This window comes from Protopterus annectens, chromosome 6.part1 (genome assembly GCF_019279795.1).
Source record: "Protopterus annectens isolate FY-2018-M chromosome 6.part1, PAN1.0, whole genome shotgun sequence".
NCBI classification, from domain to species: domain Eukaryota; kingdom Metazoa; phylum Chordata; order Ceratodontiformes; family Protopteridae; genus Protopterus; species Protopterus annectens.
In genome coordinates, this window is record NC_056738.1 from 470,443,579 (window position 1) to 470,470,503 (window position 26,925).

General features: G+C 38.0%; 1 protein-coding gene across 4 annotated transcripts in view; it reads left to right on the forward strand.

The window, feature by feature from the left end:
* Positions 1-26,925, forward strand: part of COL18A1 (collagen type XVIII alpha 1 chain) — a 1,701,455-nt gene that overhangs the window by 1,412,139 nt on the left and 262,391 nt on the right. For all 4 annotated transcript variants that reach the window (XM_044075903.1, XM_044075900.1, XM_044075901.1 and 1 more), the window contains 4 exons: positions 9,669-9,713; positions 12,629-12,691; positions 26,154-26,189; positions 26,632-26,712. In XM_044075903.1, coding sequence (XP_043931838.1) covers positions 9,669-9,713; positions 12,629-12,691; positions 26,154-26,189; positions 26,632-26,712 — 225 coding nt within the window. The remainder of the gene's footprint in view (positions 1-9,668; positions 9,714-12,628; positions 12,692-26,153; positions 26,190-26,631; positions 26,713-26,925) is intronic.

Here is a 26,925-nt window from a genome sequence, read left to right on the forward strand (position 1 = left end):
GGAATATAACTACAGAGGATGTTGATAGCAGGATGGTTTCTTGGGGTAGGTTGATTGTGGCCCATTGTAGTATCTCTTCTATTATAGGTGAGTTATTTCCTGGAGGAATATAACTACAGAGGATGTTGATAGCAGGATGGTTTCTTGGGGTAGGTTGATTGTGGCCCATTGTAGTATCCCTTCTATTATAGGTGAGTTATTTCCTGGAGGAATATAACTACAGAGGATGTTGATAGCAGGATGGTTTCTTGGGGTAGGTTGATTGTGGCCCATTGTAGTATCTCTTCTATTATAGGTGAGTTATTTCCTGGAGGAATATAACTACAGAGGATGTTGATAGCAGGATGGTTTCTTGGGGTAGGTTGATTGTGGCCCATTGTAGTATCCCTTCTATTATAGGTGAGTTATTTCCTGGAGGAATATAACTACAGAGGATGTTGATAGCAGGATGGTTTCTTGGGGTAGGTTGATTGTGGCCCATTGTAGTATCTCTTCTATTATAGGTGAGTTATTTCCTGGAGGAATATAACTACAGAGGATGTTGATATCAGGATGGTTTCTTGGGGTAGGTTGATTGTGGCCCATTGTAGTATCTCTTCTATTATAGGTGAGTTATTTCCTGGAGGAATATAACTACAGAGGATGTTGATAGCAGGATGGTTTCTTGGGGTAGGTTGATTGTGGCCCATTGTAGTATCTCTTCTATTATAGGTGAGTTATTTCCTGGAGGAATATAACTACAGAGGATGTTGATATCAGGATGGTTTCTTGGGGTAGGTTGATTGTGGCCCATTGTAGTATCTCTTCTATTATAGGTGAGTTATTTCCTGGAGGAATATAACTACAGAGGATGTTGATAGCAGGATGGTTTCTTGGGGTAGGTTGATTGTGGCCCATTGTAGTATCTCTTCTATTATAGGTGAGTTATTTCCTGGAGGAATATAACTACAGAGGATGTTGATAGCAGGATGGTTTCTTGGGGTAGGTTGATTGTGGCCCATTGTAGTATCCCTTCTATTATAGGTGAGTTATTTCCTGGAGGAATATAACTACAGAGGATGTTGATAGCAGGATGGTTTCTTGGGGTAGGTTGATTGTGGCCCATTGTAGTATCTCTTCTATTATAGGTGAGTTATTTCCTGGAGGAATATAACTACAGAGGATGTTGATAGCAGGATGGTTTCTTGGGGTAGGTTGATTGGCCCATTGTAGTATCTCTTCTATTATAGGTGAGTTATTTCCTGGAGGAATATAACTACAGAGGATGTTGATAGCAGGATGGTTTCTTGGGGTAGGTTGATTGTGGCCCATTGTAGTATCTCTTCTATTATAGGTGAGTTATTTCCTGGAGGAATATAACTACAGAGGATGTTGATAGCAGGATGGTTTCTTGGGGTAGGTTGATTGTGGCCCATTGTAGTATCTCTTCTATTATAGGTGAGTTATTTCCTGGAGGAATATAACTACAGAGGATGTTGATAGCAGGATGGTTTCTTGGGGTAGGTTGATTGTGGCCCATTGTAGTATCTCTTCTATTATAGGTGAGTTATTTCCTGGATGAATATAACTACAGAGGATGTTGATAGCAGGATGGTTTCTTGGGGTAGGTTGATTGTGGCCCATTGTAGTATCCCTTCTATTATAGGTGAGTTATTTCCTGGAGGAATATAACTACAGAGGATGTTGATAGCAGGATGGTTTCTTGGGGTAGGTTGATTGTGGCCCATTGTAGTATCTCTTCTATTATAGGTGAGTTATTTCCTGGAGGAATATAACTACAGAGGATGTTGATAGCAGGATGGTTTCTTGGGGTAGGTTGATTGTGGCCCATTGTAGTATCTCTTCTATTATAGGTGAGTTATTTCCTGGAGGAATATAACTACAGAGGATGTTGATAGCAGGATGGTTTCTTGGGGTAGGTTGATTGTGGCCCATTGTAGTATCTCTTCTATTATAGGTGAGTTATTTCCTGGAGGAATATAACTACAGAGGATGTTGATAGCAGGATGGTTTCTTGGGGTAGGTTGATTGTGGCCCATTGTAGTATCCCTTCTATTATAGGTGAGTTATTTCCTGGAGGAATATAACTACAGAGGATGTTGATAGCAGGATGGTTTCTTGGGGTAGGTTGATTGTGGCCCATTGTAGTATCTCTTCTATTATAGGTGAGTTATTTCCTGGAGGAATATAACTACAGAGGATGTTGATAGCAGGATGGTTTCTTGGGGTAGGTTGATTGTGGCCCATTGTAGTATCTCTTCTATTATAGGTGAGTTATTTCCTGGATGAATATAACTACAGAGGATGTTGATAGCAGGATGGTTTCTTGGGGTAGGTTGATTGTGGCCCATTGTAGTATCTCTTCTATTATAGGTGAGTTATTTCCTGGAGGAATATAACTACAGAGGATGTTGATAGCAGGATGGTTTCTTGGGGTAGGTTGATTGTGGCCCATTGTAGTATCTCTTCTATTATAGGTGAGTTATTTCCTGGAGGAATATAACTACAGAGGATGTTGATAGCAGGATGGTTTCTTGGGGTAGGTTGATTGTGGCCCATTGTAGTATCTCTTCTATTATAGGTGAGTTATTTCCTGGAGGAATATAACTACAGAGGATGTTGATAGCAGGATGGTTTCTTGGGGTAGGTTGATTGTGGCCCATTGTAGTATCTCTTCTATTATAGGTGAGTTATTTCCTGGAGGAATATAACTACAGAGGATGTTGATAGCAGGATGGTTTCTTGGGGTAGGTTGATTGTGGCCCATTGTAGTATCTCTTCTATTATAGGTGAGTTATTTCCTGGAGGAATATAACTACAGAGGATGTTGATAGCAGGATGGTTTCTTGGGGTAGGTTGATTGTGGCCCATTGTAGTATCCCTTCTATTATAGGTGAGTTATTTCCTGGAGGAATATAACTACAGAGGATGTTGATAGCAGGATGGTTTCTTGGGGTAGGTTGATTGTGGCCCATTGTAGTATCTCTTCTATTATAGGTGAGTTATTTCCTGGAGGAATATAACTACAGAGGATGTTGATAGCAGGATGGTTTCTTGGGGTAGGTTGATTGTGGCCCATTGTAGTATCTCTTCTATTATAGGTGAGTTATTTCCTGGAGGAATATAACTACAGAGGATGTTGATAGCAGGATGGTTTCTTGGGGTAGGTTGATTGTGGCCCATTGTAGTATCTCTTCTATAATAGGTGAGTTATTTCCTGGATGAATATAACTACAGAGGATGTTGATAGCAGGATGGTTTCTTGGGGTAGGTTGATTGTGGCCCATTGTAGTATCTCTTCTATTATAGGTGAGTTATTTCCTGGAGGAATATAACTACAGAGGATGTTGATAGCAGGATGGTTTCTTAGGGTAGGTTGATTGTGGCCCATTGTAGTATCTCTTCTATTATAGGTGAGTTATTTCCTGGAGGAATATAACTACAGAGGATGTTGATAGCAGGATGGTTTCTTGGGGTAGGTTGATTGTGGCCCATTGTAGTATCTCTTCTATTATAGGTGAGTTATTTCCTGGAGGAATATAACTACAGAGGATGTTGATAGCAGGATGGTTTCTTGGGGTAGGTTGATTGTGGCCCATTGTAGTATCTCTTCTATTATAGGTGAGTTATTTCCTGGAGGAATATAACTACAGAGGATGTTGATAGCAGGATGGTTTCTTGGGGTAGGTTGATTGTGGCCCATTGTAGTATCCCTTCTATTATAGGTGAGTTATTTCCTGGATGAATATAACTACAGAGGATGTTGATAGCAGGATGGTTTCTTGGGGTAGGTTGATTGTGGCCCATTGTAGTATCTCTTCTATTATAGGTGAGTTATTTCCTGGAGGAATGTAACTACAGAGGATGTTGATAGCAGGATGGTTTCTTGGGGTAGGTTGATTGTGGCCCATTGTAGTATCTCTTCTATTATAGGTGAGTTATTTCCTGGAGGAATATAACTACAGAGGATGTTGATAGCAGGATGGTTTCTTGGGGTAGGTTGATTGTGGCCCATTGTAGTATCTCTTCTATTATAGGTGAGTTATTTCCTGGAGGAATATAACTACAGAGGATGTTGATAGCAGGATGGTTTCTTGGGGTAGGTTGATTGCAGCCCATTGTAGTATCTCTTCTATTATAAGTGAGTTATTTCCTGGGGAATGTAACTACAGAGGATGTTGATAGCAGGATGGTTTCTTGGGGTAGGTTGATTGTGGCCCATTGTAGTATCTCTTCTATTACAGGTGAGTTATTTCCTGGAGGAATATAACTACAGAGGATGTTGATAGCAGGATGGTTTCTTGGGGTAGGTTGATTGTGGCCCATTGTAGAATCCCTTCTATTATAGGTGAGTTATTTCCTGGATAAATATAACTATAGAGGATGTTGATAGCAGGATGGTTTCTTGGGGTAGGTTGATTGTGGCCTATTGTAGTGTCTCTTCTATTACAGGTGAGTTATTTCCTGGAGGAATGTAACTACAGAGGATGTTGATATCAGGATGGTTTCTTGGGGTAGGTTGATTGCGGCCCATTGTAGTATCCCTTCTATTATAGGTGAGTTATTTCCTGGAGGAATATAACTACAGAGGATGTTGATAGCAGGATGGTTTCTTGGGGTAGGTTGATTGCGGCCTATTGTAGTATCTCTTCTATTACAGGTGAGTTATTTCCTCGAGGAATATAACTACAGAGGATGTTGATAGCAGGATGGTTTCTTGGGGTAGGTTGGTTGTGGCCCATTGTAGTATCCCTTCTATTATAGGTGAGTTATTTCCTGGATGAATGTAACTACAGAGGATGTTGATAGCAGGATGGTTTCTTGGGGTAGGTTGATTGTGGCCCATTGTAGAATCCCTTCTATTATAGGTGAGTAATTTCCTGGATGAATGTAACTACAGAGGATGTTGATAGCAGGATGGTTTCTTGGGGTAGGTTGATTGTGGCCCATTGTAGTATCTCTTCTATTATAGGTGAGTTATTTCCTGGAGGAATGTAACTACAGAGGATGTTGATAGCAGGATGGTTTCTTGGGGTAGGTTGATTGTGGCCCATTGTAGTATCTCTTCTATTATAGGTGAGTTATTTCCTGGAGGAATGTAACTACAGAGGATGTTGATAGCAGGATGGTTTCTTGGGGTAGGTTGATTGTGGCCCATTGTAGTATCTCTTCTATTATAGGTGAGTTATTTCCTGGAGGAATGTAACTACAGAGGATGTTGATAGCAGGATGGTTTCTTGGGGTAGGTTGATTGTGGCCCATTGTAGTATCTCTTCTATTATAGGTGAGTTATTTCCTGGAGGAATGTAACTACAGAGGATGTTGATAGCAGGATGGTTTCTTGGGGTAGGTTGATTGTGGCCCATTGTAGTATCTCTTCTATTATAGGTGAGTTATTTCCTGGAGGAATGTAACTACAGAGGATGTTGATAGCAGGATGGTTTCTTGGGGTAGGTTGATTGTGGCCCATTGTAGTATCTCTTCTATTATAGGTGAGTTATTTCCTGGAGGAATGTAACTACAGAGGATGTTGATAGCAGGATGGTTTCTTGGGGTAGGTTGATTGTGGCCCATTGTAGTATCTCTTCTATTATACGTGAGTTATTTCCTGGAGGAATGTCACTACAGAGGATGTTGATAGCAGGATGGTTTCTTGGGGTAGGTGGATTGCGGCCCATTGTACTATCCCTTCTATTATAGGTGAGTTATTTCCTGGATGAATGTAACTACAGAGGATGTTGATTCTCTTTTTGTTTTTAAGGGACATAACGGAGCCTAATGTCTCTGAATTCTGGAATTTGGGAAGTGGGGTTTTTAGTGGTTGGAGGTTGAGTGTATTTTTAAATAAGATCCAACTCCACTTCCCCTTTTGGTACCTCTGTCTTGCCTTAGGATGTTATAGCCTGGGAGAAGAATTTCTTTGTTTTGTGTGGCAGGTTTTAGCCTGGTCTCTGTAATGGTTAGTATGTCTGGGGAGTAGTGGGATATGAATGCGTGAAAGTCATGTAGTTTGGATATGCTACGTGTGTTTATATTGATAATAAGTAGGTTTGACTTGTGGGATAGGATTGGGTTGCTTGGACCTGGGTTGGGGTGTATGTCCCCTGAGATTATTAGCCATTTTCTGAGAAATAGTGTGAGTTTTATGGCATAGGCTATATCTGTGTTTTTTGGGTACTGTTAGCCTTTTGTGAGGTGGTGCGTTTGCTGTTTTGTGTATGTAGAGTAAGGAGTTGTTAACTAGTGTGGAGCATCTTACTATATTTGTGTGAGGTTGTTTGTGTGTGTGTGTGTGTGTGTGTGTGTGTGTGTGTGTGTGTGTGTGTGTGTGTGTGTTGGTGTGTGTTATGTAGTAGGTAGTGTTTGTTTGTATGTTAGGGTGTATGGATGTGGTGTAAGCTAAAGTGGTGAGAGTTAGTAGTAGTAGTCCAAGTATGTCTTGCATGGTGTGGGTGAGGTGTACAGAGGAGGTTGTGAGGTGGAGGGTGTGGTGTGGTGTGGACATGGGAGTGGATCTGTTGACTGAGGGATGGTAATAGGCTGTTGTGGAGGGGGTGGGGATATATGGGCTATAAGTGTAGGAGCACTGTGGGCGGGTGAAATTTGGGAGCAGGGAGGAGAGCAGAGTGAGCCCGAAGGGCGAATGGAGCGGGTTAGAGCAAGAGAAACTAAAGCTGTAGAAACCTATCAGTAACAGCAAGAGATTGACTGAGCAAGAAGGTAGCTTAGCTTTAAGATAAGGTAAGGTAAGATTCAATAATAATTAATCTGTGGTTAGCTTCTCTAGGAGGGAGTGGGAAGTCAGAACTATTGAATGGGGAGTATGCTTTAACTAAAAATTCCACCCAGCTATGGTAAGAATGGTGGATTAGTAGAGTATGTTCCTACTGAGTGGCCAACTTCATTAAAGCTCTCCAAGGGAGAAGCCGAATGGAGCTCAATGCAGCTGTGCTCACCTGACAAAGATGATCACAAAGTAAGAGAAAATTGTTAAAAACAAATTCAATGACATTCACCTAATAATTAATTCTACTGGAAGGCTTGTGTTTAGAAGTTGAGATTTCCCAGGGCTGATTTCAGCTTTAGCTGAAAATTGCTTCAGAACCGAAGACGATGGGGAAGAGTAAAAAATCACAAAGAATAGGAAACAGTACTTAGGCAGATCATTACAGACAAATTTAACAATGTACTAAGTCTAACAGGTTAAAGTAGCACCATAGTTAGGTAAGATACTGGCTAGAATGTGTAACAAATGGTGTGTTTCTGCTTTTCAAATACCAAATAAACAATTGTATGTTTCTGCTTACAAATACCAAGTATGCTTCTGCTTGCAAAACCAATTAGAACTGTAGTTTGTTGAGATGCAGATTAGAGTTTGCAACCAACACTGTTTCTGCTTTTCAGATACCAAATAAACTGTATGCTTCTCCTTATTATATGTTTCTGCTTACTAATACAATGGAAACTGTAGTTAGGTAACAAATAACTGTTTCAGCTTTTCAAATACCAGATACCAAATAAACAAACTGTATGCTTCACTTTACTGATAGCAGGTATGTTTCTGCTAACCAATGCCAATTAGAACTGTAGTTAGGTAAGATATTGGCTAGAATTTGTAACAAATGCTGTGTTACTGCTGTTTGTGTACAAAACAAACAACAACTGTATGTTTCTGCTTATTAATACTAAATGCAACTACAGTGAAGCAGATATCAAAAAGGAATTGTCTATGAAGCCAGTCTAGCTTCCTAGGTAAGTTTAGATATGTAAGCAACCATATGCACACTGGATTAATCACCACGCTCTACATATACAATGAACAGTAAAAAAAAAGCATCACAGTTTTGTCAGACTATACACACTAAATATTTTTTTGTGACTTTATATTTGTTTTTTGAGTAAAGCATTTCAAGTTCAGTTGTTTATATAGGCCTGGCTAAGGAATTTAAGTCCATCCCTCATTTTTAATTCTTAATAGTTTTTTTTGCATTATAGAATGACCACTGCCCTTGTTATCTGGTTTTGGAACTGGATTTCATCTCATGCAATTATAATCAAAATAAGGAAAAATGCCTTCATCTTACATTCTTTAATATAAATTTTCATCTTTATAAATCTGTAGAGAATTGCAGATTGCAGGGTTGGGAGCATGGCCCAGTGGTTAAAGTGTTTGCCTTATAAAGACAAGGTGCAGGGTTTGAGCCTCACAAGGAATAATTGGCTAGGCTTGCAAGGCAGTTAGCCTAGTACTAACCTATGAACAAATATTAGATGTTATTATATGTAATGCAGATGAAAATGTATACTTTCAAATGGTTTTAAAAGAGTTTGATGCTCGATATTCTAATAATCTCTGACAAATTTGAATAAAACTGCAGCTACTCAAAATAATAATGGTAACACTTCACCCCTCATTCACACACTTTCTTTTTGTATGGTCAACCATTCAAAGTTGTTGACAGTTATGAAGATTTGGAAACTACTGTTTGTGCCAGTCTGGATTTTTCATCTAATGTTTCCTGTTTAATAAGGAAACCTTAGGGTGTTATTGCTTTGTTTGTTTGGTTTTAACCATTTTATCTGACACTAAAAAAGTCTTTGTTCCCTTGTAGGTTTCTGTGGTACTATGAAGTTACTATCAACTGCTTGGGAAGGGTTCAGAGTTATATTACACATTGCACTGCTCATGTTTGTAGTTTAGGTTGTAAGGGGAGACTTCAGTCCCTTTCATTGTATTCTATACATTATTGTTTTAAGTAGTGGGAAGGCTTGTGCAAGGTGTTTAGTGCAGATCATTAGTTATGGTGTAGCATTTGCTTCCTGAGTTTTTTATATTAAAAAAGAGAGGCTGACCAGCGTTAGTTGTTCCTAATAATTAAGGTCTTAGGAAGGGTCTTTCTTTCCCCTTTAGGTTTACAAAAATGTGGAATGGATTACTTGACTATGTCAGACTCTCTCTTGTTGTATAGCTATTTTTAAATTATTATTAGATGAGTTTATGAATTGTAATAGATTGTATTAGATACTGGTCTCTGTCACATCAGTTACATTGCCTGGCCTTAGAAACTATGAAAGTATTACTATAAAATCATACCACAATGACATCCAGCTTCATTGCAGTCAAATATAGTCAAATGTGCAATGAAAAGTGCCAACATCCCATGTCAAACAGTCCTTTAAAGTAGGCAGATAGTGTAGGTAAACAAATACTAATGTAACCAAATACCTAAACTTCCTAGGGGTGGTTAAATATTAGCAACCTTTGATTCTGCTAAGTAAATATATCTGTAAGGCTCTCTAATATTGTGTAATAAAGTTCTGATTTAAAAAGAAAAGAGTCTGTCCAAAACCAGATATGTCAGATGTATTGAAGATTGCTTGTAGAGGTGTCATCCCATAAGTAGCAGACCAGGCACCACTGGAGAAAGTTTACTGCAGGTTATTGAAGACATCCACTTTTTCATGTGGTTGAAGTAAGGAGACTGAATAACCCCAGTGGCATTGCTGTCTCTTTTGTTGTTGATGTATGTTCAGATTACATTTAACTCATTTGTCCTTGTGTTAGTTTCATTCTGATAAGTAATAACTGAGCATGTTGCTACTTAGTATGTGATGTCTTCAGCACTCTGTCTTGGATTTTAAATTTAGGCCTTTTTTTTCCACAACAGGGTATTCGTGGGGAAACAGGACTGCCTGGCTTACCAGGTCAGAAGGTAAGATGTTTGATATGTTTGGACTTCTGGTGTGGTTTTGGGAAATAACCTCTGTAATGTGGGAAGAACCCTGCTAGTGATGCTAGAACAGTGTGACAACAATATCTGTTCAGCAGGCAGACCATGCATAGAGCCATTTATTAACTGCAAGAAAGGAAGATAGAAACACTTTCAGTGTCAATTAAATTGTGTTTTAGTTCCTATATTATAAAAGCAAAATATATTTATGATTTTATGTTAGATATTTGACTCGTGAGGAAAAAGTAAAAAAAAAAAAAGATAATTGCTTGTTGTGAAATGAATAAACACATTGGCAGTGTAGATTTTGTGAACTTATAATAATAATTTCAAAGACAAAACATGGGTTGCATCTTCATTATGTCTCTAGAATAGCTTCATCTCTTTTAGCATGGAATTTGCCCCTTCTGGACGGGTACATCACCTCTGACTATGAAGAAGTCACATAAATGTGATAGCTGCAGAAAAACTACTTCAAACACATACAGTGCCCCCCCCACAATGACCCATATCAATTATCACTTAACTTTGCGCATGCAATTGCCCTTTGCTTTCACACATAGCCTGCTCCCAAAGTTAAGAAAGCTACATTCTTTTTTAAATTGCTATGTGTTACTAAGAAGAATGGCAAATACATAATGGCCACATTAATGTAATTCATCTTGATGCTGACAGACACATTGCTTCTCTCCTAACATTTCCCCCCTCTTAACAGCATTGGAAAGTACAGGGTAGTTATAAGATCATTCAGCAATGACCCTATAATTATTCTGTGCTTTCTCTCACAGCCTGCATTGCCCTACAAAACATAGCTACCCTTTGTGTACCCCTTCTATGGTTAGTTTGTGAAGAAAGTGAAAGAAAGAATGGCTACAATAATGTATTTCAACTTGTTGCTGTTGGATGCATATGCACTTTATCCCACCTAACAAGCCATATCAATGATCATTATCAACAATTAACTGGCCTTTGCTTTTACACAAAGACTACCTCCTCCTTCTCTCTCATTTGGTAGTTACTTCTCTTGAGTGATTATGAAAAAGTGAAATCATAATACCCATAATAAATTCTTTTAACTTGCTAGGATCTTTCACTGGTATTCCCAGCCTAGATCCCCATAACAAATAAATAAAAAATGAAAAATACTGAGTGGATTGCTGCTGTGAGTTGCTCTGCTCCTGCAAATAGATAGACAGATAAAGTGTCCTTTCACTGTTTATATAAAAAAAAAATCTTCAAGAATAAAACCATAAGTGCAAGTTGGTAGCATCTGTTCTGACAGTTGGGATCATCTGCTCCTTTTCCTCTTTTAGGTAAATACTGATACCATTTGCTCTTTGCAGCCATTCTCTGATGTTTAACTCACATATTGATATGACATGGCTACCCATGTCCTGTACTATGCAAGAGCTTGTTGACTACTGGCTTTATCCTAGTCAGGATCTTGGTGCATGTAGCTAATCCCAGATCCCTGACTTGATAACCTGGGTAGCTGTAAAATAAACAATTGAATGAAATGTCTCCGTGGTCTGCATTAGGTGGATCTTTGGGCAACAAGTTTGAGATTCTTGTCTTAGACAAATATATTTGCAAGGCTAAAGTTAAAGTAGTATACCATTAAAGACGAAAATCAAATTCATCAGAATTTTTGGAGCACTGTTACTTTTTAAATACTAATTCGTTTTGTGTTACAGACTTGAGTTTTATAGTCGTTTTGCTCAAAGAATAGTCTGATCACCTGGAGTTATATGTAACATGTCTATGTGACCATTTCATGATTATCATCTAAAATATTAGCTTTTGGCAGCGTACTGAATAAAAAGTTGAAATGCACTTTTGTAGTATAATGAAAAAGGGAAATAAGAAAATTGTATGACAGTATTGGGTTTTACTTCATTCTGTCCTGCATTTAGTTGCATGTGCTATAAACTGATTATACAGGATGTTCTCCTGTGTATCTATATTCTGACCAGTGTAATGCCATATTTAAATGCTGTGCATTGCAGTTGAGATTCATGATTTCTATTAATATCATGTAATGGGTGATTCTAGTGCAACTTGCTAGAATAAGAAAATAAACTACTTGATTTATTAAATTGAGTAGATTTAGTTAATACCTTTCACTGTCAGTAATGAGCTGGTCCACTCATGAGATCTGTGAGTTATTGCCTACAATTCTTTTTCAAGGTCTGACATCTTCCTGTGGCCTGTCTGGACTACTTTTATAATCAGTATTATTCAACTTTACATCTGTCAGTATATTTTAAATTTCCTTTTTTCTTTCTGTGACTGATTAATATTTTCTACTGATGTGTGCCCATGTCATTTTTGTAGTATACTTTTTAGCTTAAAAGGTATTAAGTAAATCTACTCAATTTATAGTTTATTATAGTATTATGTCACTTGCATGATTTATGGCTGTTTTATAGCAAAATTGGCTGGTATTTGGTTGCTAATCCCCACTCAAACTGCCTCTGTTTTTGTGGTTCTTTGATCAGAAAGTTAAGAGGTAGAAATGATGCTTTCCTGCAACAAAAATATATTCTCCTATGTATCTATATTGTGACTGGTCTAATGTTATAATTAAACACTGTGCATTGCAGCTGAAATTCATGACAATAGTGAAGAGTGATTTTATGCTTATGTTTTATTAATATCATGTAATGGGTGGTTCTAGTGGAACCTCCTAGAATAATAAGATAAACTGCTTGATTTATTATTTATCAGAACTGATTAATGATGAATTCAGTGTTCTGATTGAATATATCATGCCTTTAGAAATTATTGGTAAAGTATTTTGAATGCTTTGTTCATGTCTTCTTTGAATGTATGTCTACATATAGTTTTATGTAGACTTTTTTTAATGCTTTGTATTTGCTGACCCTTCTTATTTTTAGGGGGAAGAAGGAATAGCAGGAGCAGATGGTCGCCCAGGAATGGATGGATTCCCTGGACCAACGGTGAGTAGTTTTCATATATTATTTTACTTTTGTTGTCTGCTCCACGTTACTAGGTGAAGGAACCAAGTTAGAAATGAACATATATACTTAAACATAAACTTGGGTTTATAAAATGTTTATACTGTTACTTTACTGTAGAGTCAGAACATATACTTATTACTTTGCAGTGTTTCTTTCTAAAATCCATAGTCCGCTTTTCTATTCTGGATAAACCACATGGTGCTAAACTGCCATGCAGATACCTTCTGCCATACCTACCACAGACATACTTTGTCAGACTAACAATATTAACAAACTAATTGTATTTTTTAGTAGAATAATGCTAAAGAGGCAATAACTATTGTCATACAGAACCGACAGCTCTGTGGCAAGTACACTAGTAGGCCAAATTTAAAGCTAAATGCTTCAAATATTTTCCCATATAACCATTGTAGATGAAGGTCACTAAGGGCCTGGCAACAAAACTGAATTCAGTCTGTCTAGAAGTTTAGCAGTTGAGGGCAGTTCTGTGAAAATAATCACATGGATGAGGGTGCCAGGTTTTCTAAGTAATATTCAGCAAGAAATATTTTAATTTTTAACTCCCCTTATGAACAGCCACAAAGTACTCAAAATTAGCCATACTGAAAGACAATAGCCTAAAACGTTCGTAAGCTGTATCACTGTCAAAATAGCCAAGGTCAAGAATGTTATATGCCAGCTTTGTGGTTTAGAGAGACAGTAGTGTAGCTAGTTAGAAAAAATCCACAACACTGCCAAAAGATACACCAGCCGTTTATTGCATCAAAGACATACTGAGTGCTTTCTCCCATCATTCTGTGGGCTTCTTCAGAGTAAAGTGCCTAAAAACAAAACTGCTTTTATAAGTTGATCCATCTTCAATTAATTAGTCAATTAACAATTATTTAATTGATTAAGCAGTAACACTTATAAATAATGTAATTCAGCAGAACGGCAGTTCTAAAACTCCAATAAACAAACAAAAAGAACGCCTTGGACCACGGTCTTCTCCTCTTTAGTATCAAACACCAAAATAACAGAGCGCCAGTGAAATTAACGCTTTTATTCACCAAGAAAAAATAAAATACATGCGTTTTCGTCCTACATACAGGACTTCATCAGACAACCATTTTTAACTAGAAAAGCCCTTTAAATAATCTCTAAGTCACCTGTTTAATTGTTAATCCAATGAAATACATCTCCTTCCATTCAAACTAACAAATCTCCCTTTACATCTCATGAATATTAATGCCTACTCTCTGAAAGTGTCTTGTGCTAAACTTGATCATTCCACATCATTTATTTATATAAATAATTTAAATTAAAATAAATATGATAAACATTCATAAATAATTTACTAATATACATGAAACATAGGTTTAAGGAAATCTTCATTGACACACACACACAAGAAATAAAAACATAGTTTTCACATACCCGAGTTTTTAAACTAACTTATTTAAGATATTATTAATGAGATGTTTTACAGTGTTTTACAGTAATTTATTAGTAAATTATTTATGAATGTTTATCATATATACATATTTATTTTAATTTAAATTATTTATATAAATAAATGATGTGGAATGATCAAGTTTAGCACAAGACACTTTCAGAGAGTAGGCATTAATATTCATGAGATGTAAAGGGAGATTTGTTAGTTTGAATGGAAGGAGATGTATTTCATTGGATTAACAATTAAACAGGTGACTTAGAGATTATTTAAAGGGCTTTTCTAGTTAAAAATGGTTGTCTGATGAAGTCCTGTATGTAGGACGAAAACGCATGTATTTTATTTTTTCTTGGTGAATAAAAGCGTTAATTTCACTGGCGCTCTGTTATTTTGGTGTTTGATACTAAAGAGGAGAAGACCGTGGTCCAAGGCGTTCTTTTTGTTTACTTATTAAATAATACTATCAAGTACATTCCTAAAATGTTAATCACATACCAATAATGACATACCTATAAATATAAATATAAAAAAATGTGAACATTACAGATACGAGTCTTAAAATCTTAAAATAACATAAAAATGTAACAGGGATATTAAAAACAAAAAAGGAACTAGTGCCCTGTTTACACATAGTACAGTAAGCACAAATTTTAAAAGGTCTTTATTTTTTGTAATATGATTTTTAAGACTTTGTTGGAAATGAGAGAATGTTTGTGGCAGCTTTGTTTAGAAGCTAATACACCACCAGGTATCAATCACTGTATCAGTTAGCAGTTTACTTAGATACAAAACTGTATCTGATACAATAGAATGCATTTTATATATATATATATATATATATATATATATATATATATATATATATATATATATAAACATATATTTATATTTATTTTCAAACAAGTTATACCTTAGAACAGTATATGCTTTTGAATGAGATCTTTTATTATTCTTATTTATAGGGAACCACACATTTAGGATGTAGTTCAGAGTATTTTAGAATTTTATACTGTTTCAATTATTCAGCTAAGCAAGTGACTGTTATTTGTAATGTTATATTTATATTTATAGGTATGTCATGGTTGCTATGTGATTCATATTTTAGGAATGTACTTAATAGGTTCATAGGTTTATACTAGGCTATCTGCCCTAGGGCATTTATAAGCCTAGCCAGAGTGTGTTTGGCTTTCGCCACCCATTTTAAATGAATTTTGCTATGCCCTTTTTCAAGGTTAGTATACTGTGCCTCTGTCTAACAGTGACACAGAAGTGATACCCGGGGTAAACCTACTATCTCCCATCCACTCATCAAGATTCCTCTTGAAGAGAGTCAATGAGGGACTCTGCTTAACCTGGACTGGGATTTTATTCCAGAGTGAAGGAAGCCTCTGGGTTATGAATCTGTCCCTCCAGCATGTCCTATTTATTTCAGTGCTGAGGTTATAGGTTCAAACTAATCAGCCCTGCCAAGTCTTGAACCCAGGACCCTTTACACTACAGTCAGCAACCATACCACTGTACCACCTGAATTTTACACTTTAATAAGTGTTAATGCTTAAGCAATTAAATAATTGTTAATGGATTGACTGAAAACGGATCAACTTATAAAAGCAGTTTTGTTTTTAGGCACTTTACTCTGAAGAAGCCCACGGAATGATGGGTGAGAGCGCTCAGTATGTCTTTGATGTAATAAATGGCTGTTGTATCTTTTGGCAGTGTCATGGATTTTTTTTCTTATTAGTTGGTAATTTTGGCTTTGGAAGTAGTGTAGGTAGGATGGGGCAAGATGGGCAGGTGGTCTAGGTGCAGAATTTTGGGAGGTGCAGTCAGCCCCTCATTTTAATGCAGTACTGGTTTTTAAATGCTGGCATTGCATTTGCAGTCAAACCTGACTACTGTAGCACTCAGTGTGTGGTCTAAACTGTCGCAACTGCTTGCTAGATTGTAGCAAGAAGTTTTCTAAAGTTTGAGTTATTTTTTTAACTAAAACTTGAGTGCTGTAGCACTGTGTTCAGGCAGGATATAAAGTTAAACTGTAACAACCGTTTGCTACAGGTTAAACAGAAGATTTTTTAAAGCAAAATATCAATGCCATAATGCTCCATGTAGGCATATTCTAACTGTAGCAATGGTTTGCTACATTTGCAGTAAGCAGTTTTGCCAGTTTAAAAAGAAATGTTTTTCTTTTTTTTTAAATTAAAACATGAGTGCAGACCTAAAGTATAGCAACTGTTTGATACAGTTTAAAAAACAGATTTTTTAAAAATAAAATCTATTAAAGGAGGGTTGAGCACAGGGCACAGAAATGGGACTTGAATGGCTGGGGCGGGGGGGGGGTGTCATGTTTCTGGCCACCTGGTTGGTGTGCCAGTAGAAGAAACATCCATTTTTTTTTGGGGGGGGTGCATAGATCTAAGTGTAATAAGCTGATCACTTATAGCTTATTATAGTGAAGTGCTTTTTTTTTGTTCTTCATTTGAAGTGCTGAGGAACTCGGGTGTGGGTTCATAGTACCAGCCTAGGGCACTAATTGAACCAGCTATGCTTCTGTAGAGAGACAAAACATTCACTGTGACATAGATGACCCAAATTCAGTTACTGGCTCAGGTGCATGTAGGTGGTGGCCAGCGAAGATGGGAGTGAGTGGTCACTGTTGATGCACCCATTTTCGGAGGGGAGAGTGGTACTGGCTCACCACATGGGTAACACAAGGTGTTGCATGCAGTAGAGTTTGAGCCTGCCAAGCTTACAATGTTAATTGCATCTCACACTGTAAGCCAAGATGAACTCAGCAGGTAAAGGCATGCCTCCCCTAAGAAGTCAGCATTAGAGGGGTTTGGAAGAGCTGTTGAGAGGGGAGAGTGTAGGCCATCCCACAGGACAAGTTAACTGTCCTATCTTTTTCCTGCTGCAACCTTTCATGCATTGGTTTGAAAACAAAAGGCACACTCTCTAATCAGTGTGAGCAATGATTGTTGCTTTGTACGTCAGCACATGGGAAGGTATATGTACTCTTGTCTATTTACACAATGAGTAGTGAGGCTTTGAAACATAATATTTTTATGACCTAGCACATACAACAGTTTCTTAGTGTATTAAAATGCTTCCTACGTTGCTGTAAAATGGAAGACTATACAATATATACAGCTTCTTGGTCTAGGGTAGGCAAATTTAAATTTTTTCACTGACATAATGAACTTCAAGTTTTGTAAATTCTATTTTCTAAAAGCAGGAACCAGGGCTGTTTAGAGTTTCATTAAATGCAGGGTCACATCAAGAAAAGACAGGTTTCTTTGTCCCCACCCCCTCCTGCAAAGTGGTGCACTGTAAGTGCAAAAGCAGTATCCTAACATGAGTTTAACTACTGCTCATTCTTGCTAAGCAAATTTGCTTTTTCCTTTCATGTTTTTATTCATTTTCTCCTCCAAACTGTAGACATCCTGTTGCCATTTTCAGCCGTTTAAAATTTGCAGATGTAGGACCAAGTAAGTATTGAATATTCCTCTTCCCCATGACTTTTTATGTTTAACTTCTCAACAAGAAACTTAATCTAGTCTGTGATGTCAAAACAAGTCTGCAAGTCTTGTTGTCATTAAGGTAACATAATATTAGATTGTCACGATCTTCAAAATGGAAGTGATTTGCAGCAGCAGTATCCAGATATATAAATACTCTGTTTTGTATGCAGGCTGTATTCTGATGCATGTTTCAGATATTCCATAGTTAAGTCCATCTATGTCAAGCCATCCCATTGGGGTCTGTATTATATATAAGAAGTTTCAAAACTTTGAACCTCATATGTTCGACAGGATATGAGCAAAGTTTGAAACATCGAAAATATAATAAAAAATACAAAAAAATGTACTTCAACGCTCTGAGCAGGGGGACAAGCCCCCCTGCACCCCCTCACACCCCCTATACTTAAATATGCCAACTCCGAGATCGCACTTCAGTGCAGAAAAGGGAAATTTTCCCATTCTGCGCCATATGGAGTCGTTGCTTTTCACCTTCAAACTTTTTAAAGTTCAATCATATGGTGTCGACCATATGACATTCAAACTTTAAAAAGTTCAAATAATTAATAGGGACCCTCCCATCATATGCCAAAAGAAAGGAGAATTCTTCTTCATACAAATAATTCCATGGTGATGCAGAGGTAGCATTGTTGCCTCACAGCAAGAGGTTGTCCCGTTCATTTCTCGGTTGGAGTGCGGGGAGGGACCTTCTGTGTGGAGTCTGCATGTCCTCCCCGTGGTTGGGTGGGCATTCAAAAGACATGTGTAAATGAGCGTGCCTTCATTGAAGGTTGAACATGGAGCTGGCACCTCGTTCGTGAAAATCTACTGCCGATCATTAGCGGACCGGAGTTCCGCTGTGGTGACCCCTAACCGGGAAAAGCCGAAAGACAACAACAAATAATGTCAGAGTAGATTTAAAGGTGCCTTGTGTCTGAAGGCATTTGTTATGAACCATGTTCCTGGCTCAGATCTGACCTCATCACTGTTGTAGCAAGTGCATTCTATTGACTTGAAATTATCATCACAGAAAAAAACTGTCCTGGTTGCTATTACATTACCATACAATATTTCAGTATTAAGAGTCTAGAGTGATCAGACCATTTTTATGTTTCACAAGGACATTTTCATTTCACAAAAATCCAAACTATATGCCTGAGTGATTTCTTTAATTTACATTGAAGTGACTTATTAAATTTGCATTCTGTTCCTTGCCAAAAGCAATAGGCTAAAGCCCCATCTTAACATCCTGCATTTTAACAGAGCACTAAATGTGTTGCACAACTCTTATGGAAACCTATATTTTGTTGGCAGATGAGAACCTCCTGGCCCACCCAGTCTGTCTGTTTCACTGCCTGCTGAAGGCACCTCATACTTCTAACCAATAGCTTCTTCTTCCACTTCCACTCCACCAGTCAGAAGAATCACGTTGTCTATCGTATGCATTCTTGAATTCCATTACTGCTTTGAGCTGCCTTCCTTTCTGGAAAACTTTTGTAGTTGTATACTATTTTTTTTGTAGTTGTATACTATTTTTCTTTTGAAAATATCCTTCTTTCTCTCCTGAAATATCCACAGTGTTGCAGTTTTGCATTTGATTTCTCATGTTCTCACCCATCTTATTTTGACTATCTATGCTGCTTCACATGCCATCTTGTCCCCTTCTGCTGCTTTCTTTCAAGGCTATATACATTATGTTGTACTAATATTTTTAGTTTTTTTAATATTGCTTCTTGTGCGTACCATTCTCCATTTTTACTCTCTTCTGTGTGATCTGCACTACCTCTGAGGTCTTCATTACTTCACATAGTACAACAAATAGGGTGTTACGAACTGTCTGTATATAGGATTAATGATGATGTCTATTCCTATACATTTCTCTTCAAATGATCTTGTCTCCTGTTTTATCCCTGTCACTCACACAGACTGGGATAGTCTTGTAGAGATATATCCCACTCAAGGTTTTCTCTGAAACATGGTTTAGTTTAGCTTTCCATTTGTCATGTGAAACTGTTGTCTTTTGCTCAAGGCAAAGAAGGCAAACATGTTAAGGAGACCATATACTGACCTAAGGAAGTTCACAAGCCCCTCTTCCCTCTGATAACCCTGCCAGTAAGGCTGCTGTTTTTTTTCCTCCCTCTGACTTCAATCATCATCAAAATTCAAACATTGAGGTACTTATTCCCATCCACCACAGGTATGGTAGTAAATCTGAAATTAAATCTTTATGGTAGAATAATAGAATCATTAAGATTTACAACAACAGAAAAAAATCTTGTCCTGAACAGTAATTCCAATCTTTCCAAAAGAACTTACACCTGTCTGGAAAGAACCCAACTGTGCCATTAAAAACTCTAAGACTTACCATGAATTAAATATTGCCACCTCCTCGAATAGGAGTCATATGTTAGAAAACTCAAATGAAGCAATATTTTCCTTGACCGCGAGGATCAGCTATATTCTTCTTGGTAAGTTTAGTTCCAACATTTCCCACCCTCTACACTTGACATATAACTTGATATTCTACACTACACTTTCCACTAAAATCACTTCCAAACAGGCCTATATGCACTTTCTAAAAAAAAACTCACAATAACATGCCATATTGTCTTCCAGTTAGCAGTAAATATAGCCTCACTGACCCTTTCCTTAACCTGTTCCATCTCTGCCTATCCGTGGGATAGATGCCCAAAGTATGAATAACAGCCATTGCAGTTCCCCTGTACAAGGTAGGCCCTATCATTGACCATGGCACCTGTAGATTAATTAGTTGTATCAGTCTTTTTAATGTTATTAAACATATTATAATTGAGCTTGTAAATAATGAGTTTGGCACTCTGCAAGTGATTAACCCAAATCTATCTGACTTCTTCGAAAAAGTTACTGATGTCCTAGACAAATTCCAATCTAGCACATTGCCTGTCTTGATAGGATTAAAGCCTTCAACACTGCCCTTTACTCCAGCATTGTTGGCATGCTTCCCCACCTAAGTGTTATCCCTTACATAATCCACTTGATAAGCAGTTTGCTTCCAGATAAAAATTCAGAGCTGTAAGCATAGCGATACTTCTTCTGAAAGACTCTTCATTAATGGTGTGTCCCAGGGCTCCATGCTGTATCTTCTCCTCTTTACTGTATTCTTGTCTGATGTCAAAGCTGGCATCAAATGTCTCCGGTAAACAAGTTTGGTGATGACTGTAAACAAGGCACTTCTGTAAACTCCAGTGCTGACACCCACATGCTGCATGAAGGAGACTACTACTCCAACATGCGGTGTACTGACCATGGGCTTAAACTCACTGCAAAAATGTAGCATAATACTATTTGAGAAAAATTATCTCCCCATACCTACACCAAAAAATGACATACTTTCAAAGTTGATTCTGTTATTAGGGACTCGGGTACATCTGTGGACAAGAAACTTTACTTTGACCACCATGTATCATTTGGAAATCATTCTTCATTGCTCAACTAATTACCAAAGGTATATCCTCCAGAACTAAGGAAGTTATTGTTCTCTGCACCTCATCAGCCCTATAACTGAGAAATGCTCCAGACGCATGTCTTTGTAATGTGGGAGGAAACCGGAGAACCTCTTGCTGTGAGGTGACAACGCCACCGCTGCACCACTTCACCATCCTGTTGGATTGTCCAGTATATCCTCCAGAACTAAGGAAGTTATTGTTCTCTGCACCTCATCAGCCCTATAACTGAGAAATGCTCCAGACGCATGTCTTTGTAATGTGGGAGGAAACCGGAGAACCTCTTGCTGTGAGGTGACAACGCCACCGCTGCACCACTTCACCATCCTGTTGGATTGTCCAAAGAGTTACGGTATCAGACTCTGTAGTCCACCTACGTAATACATACTGTGTGTTTTGTGTTTCTTAGAGCACATTACTATATTTCTATTGCTGTTTCCTTAGAAACTGAAGAAATAAACTTTTTAAGTAGTTTGTCTTCTGACACTGCCTGTTCATTAGTGCTCTGATAATACTGAATATTCATACTTTGAAAGTGCCCACTATTGCATTCATGATTTTGATTCTAGTTGTCTTCAAATCCTGTAGATTTGCTTTTAAGTAAAATCCCCAGATGATCATGTTAGGATGGTTGCTTTTAGTGTTAACTGTGAATTTTTTTATATTTTGCACCACAGTTAGGGTCATGTGCACTTCATCAGTTTTCCTTTCTTTAGCACTTCCGCAGTTCAGATTTCCTGTTGTGTTATTTGAACAGTGTCACTTTTCACTATTTAAGCTATATGAAACCTGCAAGTGTAATTTATTTATTTATTTATTTTACATTTGCTGACCGGGGAAGTCTGACTGGGCACAAAAGGAAGTTCCTTTTCAGAGGAGGCCTGGGGAGAAAAGCCTCCAGTACATGCAGGACAAACTTTAGTAGCCTTTAGCTATGGTTTTTCTAGTTCTGTCTGTTAGGGATGGTTTTGTTTTATACAAGAGGCCAAGCTGTTTTTAATAACAGTTTGGAAGTGTAGGTCAAATTTCAAATTGTCATGAACTGTGACTCCTAAGAGTTTGGTGTTAGGGACCTGTTCAATCAGGGTGTTATTTAATGAAGTGATTTTTACAAGACTTTTGCTTTAGGAGAATGATTTTGTGGTGAAAAGAAGTAATTTTGTTTTTTGGGGGTTAAGTAGGAGTTGTGAGTTGTCTAGTCAGGATTCTATGGATGCAAAGGATTCTTGAAGTTTTTGTAGGGTAGAGGCTCTGCAGATGAGTATGGAGTTAATCTGCATATTGTACAATAGTGGCTTGCTTGGGGGCAGTGTGTAGATCATTTATAAATATGTTAAACAGGAGGGGGCCAAAGTTTGGAGCCTTGTGGCACTCCTGCAGTAATGGGTAGAAGTGAAGAGTATTCTTGCTGCCATTTGACTGTTTGGGATCTACCTGTTAAGTATCTATTAAACCAGGAGAGGGAGGAGGGGGGACACAAGGAGGAGGGTTTTAGTAATAGTTTATGGTGAGAGAAGGTGTTGAATACTTTGGGCAGGTCTAGGAATAAGGACAATACAAGGTTTCCAGTATTTTTGCTTTTTATTAATGGAATCACCAAAGTGAAGTAGGGCAGTAGTTGGTGCTATAGTTGGGACAAAAAACATGTTGCATGGGGGAGAGAAGATTGCTTATGGTAAGGTATTGAAGTAATTGGGAACGGATATACTTTTCTAATATTTTATATCATGGTGACAGGATGGAAGTTGGTCTGAAGTTGGAGTATTCAGCAGAAGGGCCTCCTTTTTAAAGAGGAAGCCTTCTTCCAAATGGCTGGGACATGAGATTAGAATGGATCTGTTTATTAGTACAGATACTGGATATAATAGAGCTTCAGCTGCAGTTTTTAGGGTTTCAGGAGGAAGGCCGTCTGCAACAGAGCTTGTAGTTTTTAGTTTTAGGAGATATTTTCTTACAGTGGAGGTAGCAACATTTTTGATTGAGAAGTGAGCTTCCATGGGGTTTTGTTGGTGAATGGTTGGTTTGATGGTGGGTTTGTCTTTGCTAAGTGAGGCTACAGTTTGAAGGAAGTATTTGTTAAAAGTTATTAGCAACAGTTGAATTGTCTGCTGGGGAGGGAGTGGGTTGTTGACTTTGTCCTGGATTTAATAGATTTTGGACCAATGACCAGAATTTGACCAGGTAATCATACCACTTAGCAGAATCCAGGACGGCCACAGATTGTTCCTTTCTTTTGGACCAGAACATGGCATATATCAGTACTACCAGTGCCAAATGGCCCAACATAGTTATTGAGACAGGCATGAGGCCTTCATCATCGTTGTTTATTTGACAGAGTTAAAAGCCTCCTGCAAGGACTGGTAGAAAATATTAAACAAAAGGTCCAAGAGAAAAGCATAATAATCAGAATGTTAAAGTGCTGGAACTCAAATGTAAGGCTTCTACGCCTGGCTTCTTTTTAAAGTCTTCCACATTGCCAGCAGCCCCTGCTTCCTCTCACACTGAGCCATTGTCCTCTAATGAGAGGTCATTTACTGTGTCCTTATCTTTTCATGTCCACCAGGTTGTATGAGAAGGTATCTTCCCAGTATCATTTTTGGGATGTCAGATTTAGGGTTTGGATTCGATCTCCCCTTGCTTGCCAGTCTAGGTGACCGTCTGTAGCCAGTTGAGGAATCAGCCCTTCAGTCTCTCAGGGTAATTTGTGAATGATGTCATCCTCTGAGGATCAACACCCTTCAGGCCCCCTCCAGCAGATGGCAGTCTGCATGGAAAGCTATCAGTCACTAATGGATTTCCCGCACCTGCATCCACATGCTTTCTCTTCCCTGTCTGCATGCCAGATGTTTAAAAATGCAACACATTCTAAAGGATGGTTAACAGGGTGCATGAGAATACAGTGTAGCAGCTAGTTTCTGTGTCCAGATGACCCATATTCTTTACTTAAGTATTTGAATTCCTATTTGGAGAAGGCTGAGATCTCTGGTTTCCTAATACCTATAGCCTATCATTAAAGATGTTTTTGCTGCATGAAGGTTGTTTGATTCAAGGTTGTCAGTACCTTAAGGTAACCACTTCTGTAGGCCTACCATCTGCAAGTTTCCTTTCTGACTAGGCATCTTTGGAACAGTGTTGCCATGTTCTCTGTTTAATATGAATCATGACAAAAAAAGCAATTGGCCACTCTCTCTTTGGAGACCAAGGCAAGGGGCAGATTATGCAAGAAGATTTGTTACTGCCATCTTGAATTTGTGATTTAATTGCTTTATTTCCAGGCATGTCTTGTAGAGCAAACCATAGAGATGCTGCTAGTTACTCTTGGTTTTGGTGACAGAAATAATGAAGGTGAGCTTCGTTACTGCTGTACATACAGCAGGATTCCATGTAGCCACTGCATCTTTGAAACAGATGTTTCAATGTCCCAGACTGAAGCTTTGGACTTATCCATCTGTCAAGCTGCCTAGATTAGGTTGTCAGTTGGCGAGAAACTTTCCGTGGCTGTTGTGGATGCCCCTTTTCACAGTGAGATGATGTTCAGGAAACCTTTACATTTTGCACTTCTAAGCTGATTCAATGTCCTAAGAGGAAAAAGAACCAGTTACCAACTAGGGCACCAGAAATGCCTTGTTTTGTTCCATGCCCCTCCCTCCACTTTATCTCTTTGATGTCCAGCAAAATACCTGAGAAACATAGTTCCATCCATCCTAGTAGGAGTCCTTAATATCTCTTGAGAACCACCCTTGTAGGACAGTGGTTCTGAGTTTGCTGATGCTCACAAAACTATAACTCTTGGACAGATAGGCCCCAGAACACTGTAGTAATGGTAACATACTGGACTTACTCAGTGCCTTTTGCATCTTGTATTCTGACAGACTACAGGTGGACATTAGAATTGCTGACACTAGTCTCAATCACTCTAGGGCAGGGGCTGTGCGCTTTGTCTCCCATAAGGACAGGGAGTGAGATTCTCTTCCCATCTCTTTCTGGCTCCCCATGAGCTGTGGTGTTCCATCCTTTCCTGGGTTTAAGTGAATTTAGTTTTCACATCACTTGTGGAAAATATCACATTGCCATAGTGCAAGCCTTAAAGATTCTACAGCCCTTCATCCTGAAAAATTTGAGTGATGCTATTAGATGTCATGGAGCCATACTGGAATATCAACTTCTGGGAGTGCCACATGACAGTTTTCCAGCTTGCTCAGATGGTAGGATGGTAATATTTTCCATAGTGTAAGCTACCATTTCGATTTTCCTTTATTTCCAGAAAGTTCTCCAGATCAATAGGTGTGATAGCTGAACTTTCTGTATGTCACCTAAATAGGCAACTAGTAGTTTGTGTGAATAAACCACATAGAAATACAGATATGGGAGTCTATAGCTGTTGGGACCTGAAAATTTGAGGGCATGATGACAGCTTAAGCCTATCAAACATTGTATTGAAGTAGCTGGTACCATTTAAACTGAAGGTAGACATCACCTAGAAGTGGTAATTCTAATGGATCACAGATATCATTGGGCTGTTGTGAGAGATGGTACAGAGCAATCTTGTTGGTAAGATTGATGCCCAGCAAACATGTCATTGTGTATATGCATCTTCCAAGAACAATTTATTTTAACTTCATTTTTGAGAGTGTAGCAGCACTTTTTAAAAAAAAAAAAAAAAAAAAAAATTTATCCCACTTACAATGCACTGTACTGTAGTTTGTCAGCATTACATATCAGAGTCATTCTGGCTTTTGTAGAAGGGCGTTTCAAGATGTGTGCAGTGTAATATATACAGGCCTGCATGGCGAGATTAGATGACATTAGGATAAAACTGGAAAAGGTAAGTAGAACTGATGTAATGCATAGTTTTATTATGCTAATTGCTCATAATATTACAATTTATATACTGTTCTGTCAGACTAATATTCATTTCCATGCTTTGTGCTACACTAAAAGCAGCTAACTCATGCAGTAACTGCAGTTTTATTTCACTAAGGAAATGCTTATTTCTTTCATTTATTTCACAGGGAATGAAAGGTGCCAAAGGAGACCAAGGTGAAAAAGTAAGTCAGTTTACAATATCTTCATTTGTAGAAATGAACAAAACTGAATGCCGGATTCTGTCTTTGCAGGCAGTGAGTGTGTTATCAAGTAGACATTGTTTCTATAAATTCACCTCAACTCTAAGTATTCTGGGTGTACTCTTGTGGGGATCCATGCTGTCTGTGTAGTGACTCAGAAATTAATAGATAGCCGTCAACTAGCATGACTTCACTCTGAATGTTAAGCTATAAATACTCCGTGGTTTATATTTTTCCTTCTGACTGAGTCTACATAAAATAAAAAAAAAAAATTTGTAGTTATTAAGGTAAGCTTAGGAAAAGAATATGAAATAAAATGTATGTTGACTATCATACGTTCTATGGGCTTGGAACTACTTTTGTTTTTTATAGGTTGCATGTTAGATTGATTCCCCATTACATATAATTTTCAATTCTCTTTCAGGGAGATGCTGGCAAAGATGGATCACCAGGTTCTCCAGGACCCCCAGGACCTCCAGGACAGCTTTATAATGTGGATGCTAGTGTAAGGACAATTATAAATTATTTTATTGTTTCAAAAAATACTTCAGTTGCTGAATAAGTTAACCTCTGATAGTTTTAAGAACATGTCAAGTCTCCTTATGAAAGAAAAGTGCCTGATACCTAAAACATTAAATCTTCCTGAAATATCTTTCATTTAGTACTCCAGAGAAGTGTGGCTGGATATGATAACATGACACTTGTTCAGGAGAGCTAA